The sequence below is a fragment of the Papilio polytes genome, unplaced genomic scaffold, assembly GCF_000836215.1.
Source record: "Papilio polytes unplaced genomic scaffold, Ppol_1.0 DF823824.1, whole genome shotgun sequence".
Taxonomy (NCBI): Eukaryota; Metazoa; Arthropoda; class Insecta; order Lepidoptera; family Papilionidae; genus Papilio; species Papilio polytes.
The window spans coordinates 15,925-21,958 of record NW_013525380.1 but is presented as its reverse complement, the minus strand read 5'-3'; the positions used below and the strand labels follow the sequence as shown (position 1 = coordinate 21,958).

At 38.9% G+C, this 6,034-nt stretch overlaps 1 protein-coding gene across 1 annotated transcript in view; it reads right to left on the bottom strand.

Moving 5' to 3' along the window:
* Window positions 1-6,034, bottom strand: part of LOC106103304 — a 28,774-nt gene that overhangs the window by 16,731 nt on the left and 6,009 nt on the right. The window contains exons 4-9 of the mRNA XM_013283036.1: window positions 5,535-5,750; window positions 4,855-5,016; window positions 4,101-4,228; window positions 3,075-3,251; window positions 1,601-1,757; window positions 807-996 (exon numbers count right to left, since the gene is read on the bottom strand). Coding sequence (XP_013138490.1) covers window positions 807-996; window positions 1,601-1,757; window positions 3,075-3,251; window positions 4,101-4,228; window positions 4,855-5,016; window positions 5,535-5,750 — 1,030 coding nt within the window. The remainder of the gene's footprint in view (window positions 1-806; window positions 997-1,600; window positions 1,758-3,074; window positions 3,252-4,100; window positions 4,229-4,854; window positions 5,017-5,534; window positions 5,751-6,034) is intronic.

The window sequence follows — 6,034 nt, the reverse complement described above, 5'->3', positions numbered from 1 at the left end:
ACCCACCTGCAAGCATTACCTTTCGGATAAAAAATGAATTATCAAAATCGGTCCACTAGCGGCGGAGTTATGCCGTAACACACATAAAAAATAAAAATAAAAAAAAACATACAGACGAATTGAGTACCTCCTTCTTTTGGGAAGTCGGTCAAAAAAGGAGGAAGATGATGATGATGATGAAGGGTAGGCAACGCATCTGCAATTGCGGATGTTATGGGCAACGGTCGCTATCCATTTCGGTGGATTCAGGTGGCTTGCTCGTTTGCCACCTGTTATTATATAAAAAAATGATGATGGCGTTATCCGCGATTATACGTGGTAGAGCCCGTTAACATCTTGGCAAGAATGTGCTGGCTCGCTTCACGCAATACGCAGAGGACAGACGTGAAGTGGAAGAAATTCTGCGTTTAGCCTGATTAATGAGCGTGGCGGAGGCCTAATTTTAGTCCCTTCTGGGAAATGGAAGTAAAGATAAGGAAGCTTTACGGAAGTGGAAATATTCTATTTACTGTTTCATTCCTCTGTAGATAAAAAATGTACGCATAGAAATTGAATATTACACATGTGTCACGTCAAATCTATTCCCCTTATTGTACGAAAAGAGTAGAAAGATGGATTAAAATTATGTCTCCGGTATGTACACTTATCAGATGAAAGACAAAATAGCTTCCATTTCACCCCTGTCTCCTGTGTGGTCGTCTAGTGCCAGCATATGTGTACCAAGTTGGTATAGCGGACTCTACCACTGTAGTCATTCATCTCATTTTCGTCATCCCTTCTTAATCTTTCAAGCAGTTAATAATTACTCTACGCTCTCCTGTATGAAGACTTGGTGTTTGTAGATCTCCGTGTACCCTGCTATACTATTCATATCGCATGTGTTCGATGTAGCCGGCGAAATCGATAGTACACCTCGCAAGTAGTATCTTAAAACGCCACGCTCCAACTCCGGGAAAGTAATACCTCCACCGGAATCCCCGTTGCATACTGCGGTACCTGATTTAATGAAAACTCTTTAGTGGTAGAACCAGCTCGCCACCCGCAATACCACGACCATGTAAGAAATCATCACTAGCTCACTATACGTTCCCTCTGAGGGGGAGCCTACTCTAAGTGGGTCATAGTCAACTACGCTGCACTGCGGGTTGGTTGATTTCACGTATTATTCCCAACCGTCACCCGTTCTGTCCCCAAATGACAATAAAAAGTTCCATTCGTCCCACCTTTTAGTCCCACTACACCAATAACGCGACACATGGAACCGTTATGAAATAAAATAACTTCCAACCGTCTCCTCGTCGCGAAAGGTGGGACGGATGAAACATTTTATTCTCATCTGTTCCCACGTGGGGACAGAGTTGAGTGACTGTTGGGTATAATCCGACTTCACGCATATCTTTGATTTTTTTCGCCATTTAATGTGCAGGCATCACGATGTTTTCCATTACCGTAAGAACGTTGGGTAAATTATTTACATATGAAATTTTATAAATCAAAAATCGCATTAGTACAGCGGGATTCGAACCCAAGACCTGTAGACAAGTCAAATGCTTAAACCCCTAAGCCATCGACTTATTTGCTATTTAGCTAATTTGCTTACCATTCGTATAACCCGCGCAGAATTTGTCATTGGTGAGTAAAATATTGTAATTTTCGGGTAATATTGAGAGGCATTCTTGGATTGGTATGTACGGCATATCCACAGTCCGAAGTCTTAACGACTGTTGCAGTTCCTCCGTGAAACCCCAACCACTGAACTAAAACAATAATGAAGTTATAACAGTCACGAAAAATAACAATAAAAAGCCTTTATTCAGATAATTAAATTACTGTCACATTATATAAATTCAATTGTCACTTCAATTGAATTTTATTATCAATTTTTTTTTTTCGTTTTATTTGATTTATATAAATTATAACACGGCTAAACTCACGTGATAACATTCGGTGTAGGCACCGACAGTTTCGAACCCGTTGGGGGTCCTTCTTCACGGTCGGTTCGGTTCTTCTTGTCGCTGCCTACACCGAATGTTATCACGTGAGTTTAGCCGTGTTATAATTTATATAGTATAATGTCTCACGAAAGTTTTAATAAGTTAATTTATTTGATTTGTTATTTATTATCTGTGTGTCCTCCACTTCACACTTCCACTTCCAAATTCTTCCATTCTTCCCTTCTTTTAGCCTTTCTTGACCAGGTCTCTCCTGCAGCCTTTTTTATGTCACCTTCCCATCGTTTGTGTTGTCTTCCACGTTCCTTTTTTTTGGTTACCAGTAGTTTATGGTTATACTCCATTTGTCTGCTCCGCGTAAAGTGTGTCCCGTCCATCTCTATTTAAGTTGTTTTATTGTTGTGATGATGTTAGTTAGTCTAGTTTTTTTTGCGATTACTGTACATTTAACCCTTCATACAAATACAGACATTATAACCCTGAACCCTTAGAAGCCAGATTTTTTAATTAAAAAATATATAAGTATACCCTTTACTGTGTTTTACTAATGGAGAAAAATAGAACACAATACAAAATGATACTTTTAATATCATAACGTCTATGCCAAATTTCATCGAGATCCGTTCAGCCGTTTAGGCTACAAACTTTAACATACATCCATCTATCTAAACTTTCGCATATTGATCATAAGATAATGTGCATTTTAGGTTAAATAAATATATTGGCTACTCGTAGCTTATGGTCTCTTGTCTACATTAGGGTTTTTATCCAATTTATTTACCCTCTAAGTTTAATAGCGTGAAAATATATAGCCTAAAGCATGACGTAAGTAAGGGCTTTTTATGAAATAAAAATGATTCAAAAATATGCTGTAATTGCTGACATCTTAGGCAACAAAGAAGTGTGTGTTTACGCTTTATTATTAGTATAGATAGTATACAGGTGTCACAAAAGGTTACTTACATAGGGATGGTCACCAGAAAAATAAAATAAAAATTGCCCTCTGGGTATTAAAAAAAATAAACGGCTTTTTTTTAAACTTAAAAAATTTACACCTTCTGGGGCACCTTCCTATGTACGTAACCTTTTGGGACACCCTGTAGATGAATTAATAACACTCACTTTGCCCGACCTACCGCTCCGTAATTGTGCTTTATTGAAATTCAAATCAAAACTCAAGCAGACAGGTCTCAAGTAAGATTTCAGTTCGAATAGTTGATCGACAATCAATACAGCAATATCCTCTTGATAATTCGCTTTTCTTCCGTAGAATCTGGCAGGTAGTTGTATGCTTTTCACCTGAAAAAAAAAATACCACGACCACATAGAAGACAGGCGTGAAATGGAAGCACCTCCGTGTTTCGTCTGATGAGTGTGGTCCGGCCTAATTTAAGTCCCTTTCTCTTTACCACTCTTTTCTTATAAGGAGAGGATGGGAAGGGGAGGTGGATTTGACGGTGGAGGGGATGCATAGGAAGGGAAATATCCTCATTATGTGCGTCTTCTCCTCCGTCGGATAAAGGTAGACACCGCTTCTGCGATCGCGGATGTCTATGAGCAGCGGTCACTTCGTCAATTTGGCGGGTTCAGGGTAATTATAGTTTGTCTAAATAAGATAGATTAGTTTGATAAAGTGTTGGACATCTGGCTTTTTGTATATCTCGCAATTAAAGACGAAAATGAAATGGTAGCGGAGGCGGAGTTACCATTTCTTGCGGAAGTTCCGCACTTGCGGATGCGGAAGCAGATTTCTGTTATCCGTTACAACCCTGGTTTGATAGATACATATTCTACGTGATCAGGAATAAAGTCTAGAACATTATTTTGAAATTTTGCGTGTTTCTATATACTAGCCACTTCCAAAAACAGTATATTTTTTAACATAAATAAACCAGCGCTTGACCACGACTCCACCTAACCTAAGTGAAGACGCGGCTGAAGGATAGCACGCGCTAGCTGAATAAGTGCCGATTCACCCTGCTTCTTGAGGGCACCCACGTTATAACTGGACGGGTACACTGAGGCCGGCAACTTTTTCCTTTGAAGATGGATCCAAGAAAGGATGAAGAGTAGCCGTACGTCTCAAAGTTCGGTGGTAAAAAGGGGACGGGGGAATAAGATCATATAATTTCAATAAAAATTTCTTACGTTGCGTTTTTGGACGTAATCTGCATCTTTAGGTTCGTCCCAAAGTAAGTACAGCTTCCCAGCGGCGACTGCGAAATTAGATGCAGGCCTTTTCGCTGTTCTAGAATTATCCCAGAAACAGTGAGCCACTGGAAATAAAAGAATAAATAGCGCAAATAAAAGAGGCAATTTCATGATGTAAGAATATGCAAATGCACTGAATATCTATATTACCAATCTTACTAATCTTACTTCTTACTAATATTATAAATGCGAAAGTTTGGATGGTTGTTAGAGTTTGTAGCCTAAACGGCTGAACGGATCTGGATGAAATTCGGCATAGATGTAAAGGATAGTCTGGAATAACACATAGGCTACTTTCTTTTGTTTTTATTAATACCACGCGGACGGAGTCGCGGGCGAAAGCTAGTAATATTATAAATGCGAAAGTTTAGATGGATGCATGGATGTTTGTTAGAGTTTGTAGCCTAAACTGCTGAACCGATTTCAATGAAATTTGGTACAGATGTAGAGGATAGTCTAGAAAAACACATACACTACTCTCTTTTTTTTTAATTTCACGCGGACAGAGTCGCGGGCGAAAGTTATTATTAATATTATCAATGCAAAGTTTAGTTTATAGCCTAAAATTCTGAATAAATCTAGATGAAATTTGTCATAGATATAGTCTGGAAGAACACCTAGGCAACTTACTTTTTTTTTATTCCATGCCGGAACTGCGGAAGTTAGTTTTTAATGTTAGCAAGAAATATACCTGAAATGATAGCTGATGTGCTTATTAGACTACCAGCGCACTGGTACATGTGGGTTCCATTTGACTTCCGGTAGACTCCTATATGCCACGGCACCTCTGCTCTATCAGCCTCAAGGGCGTTTGTTATCAGTTCGGTGCCTTGCGGCGTCACTGTTCCGCATTCTGTAACAAATCATACTAATATTATAAATGCGAAAGTTTATATGGATGTTTGAAGCCTAAACGGCTGAACGGATTTAGAGGATAGTCTGGAAGAACATATAGGCTACTCGCTTTTGTGCTTTTTTTAATTCACCGTGGACGGAGTCGCGGGCGAAAGGTAGTATTATAAATGCGGAAGTTTAGATGGATATTTGTTAGAGTTTGTAACCTAAATGGACGAATGGATTTCGATGTTTGGTATAGATGTAGAGAATAGTCTGGAAGAACATATAGGGTACTCACTTTTGTGTTTTTTAGTTGATCCGTTTAGGCTACAAACTCTAGCAAACATCCATCTAAACTTACGCTTTTATAATATTAAGAGCTTGTCCCACAATTCTTGTAGATTGTTAACAAACCAACGTATAAAACATATGGAAACATCAGATTTTAGTACTCTATCTGACAGTGACGCTAGATATTAGAGTCTTCTCAGCCAGTGGTGGGACAGGCTAGCAAGATTAATTTAGCAAACTCACCCAGTTCACAGATCGCGATGTAATCAAAAACACCGTCAATGCAGCGCATGAACGGGTGTATGCCGTAGTGATAGTAATATGGCTTATTGCATTCCGCACTCACAACAGTTCCTGAGGGGACTAAAGAACCGCATACTTTTGCACCTTTGATACTGTTTTCACCACCTTCTAAACAATGATAAGTCACACTTGGATGTGATTTAAGTTCGCAGTAACCTGAAAGTAGAAGTAGATCATCTAGATTTCTTTTTCTATACTTTTTGACCGACTTCCAAAAAGAAGGAGGTACTCAATTCGTCTGTATGTTTTTTTATGTTTGTTACGGCATAACTCCGCCGCTAGTGGACCGATTTTGATAATTCTTTTTTTATCCGAAAGGTAGTGCAGGTGGATCCCATTTTTCTGTTTGATTTTTGGAGTCAAAGACTACGACGTAGTTAAATAGTTTAGCACAATATCGCGTGACGAAATTTGATGTCTTTTTTGCTTTCTTTGTTTTT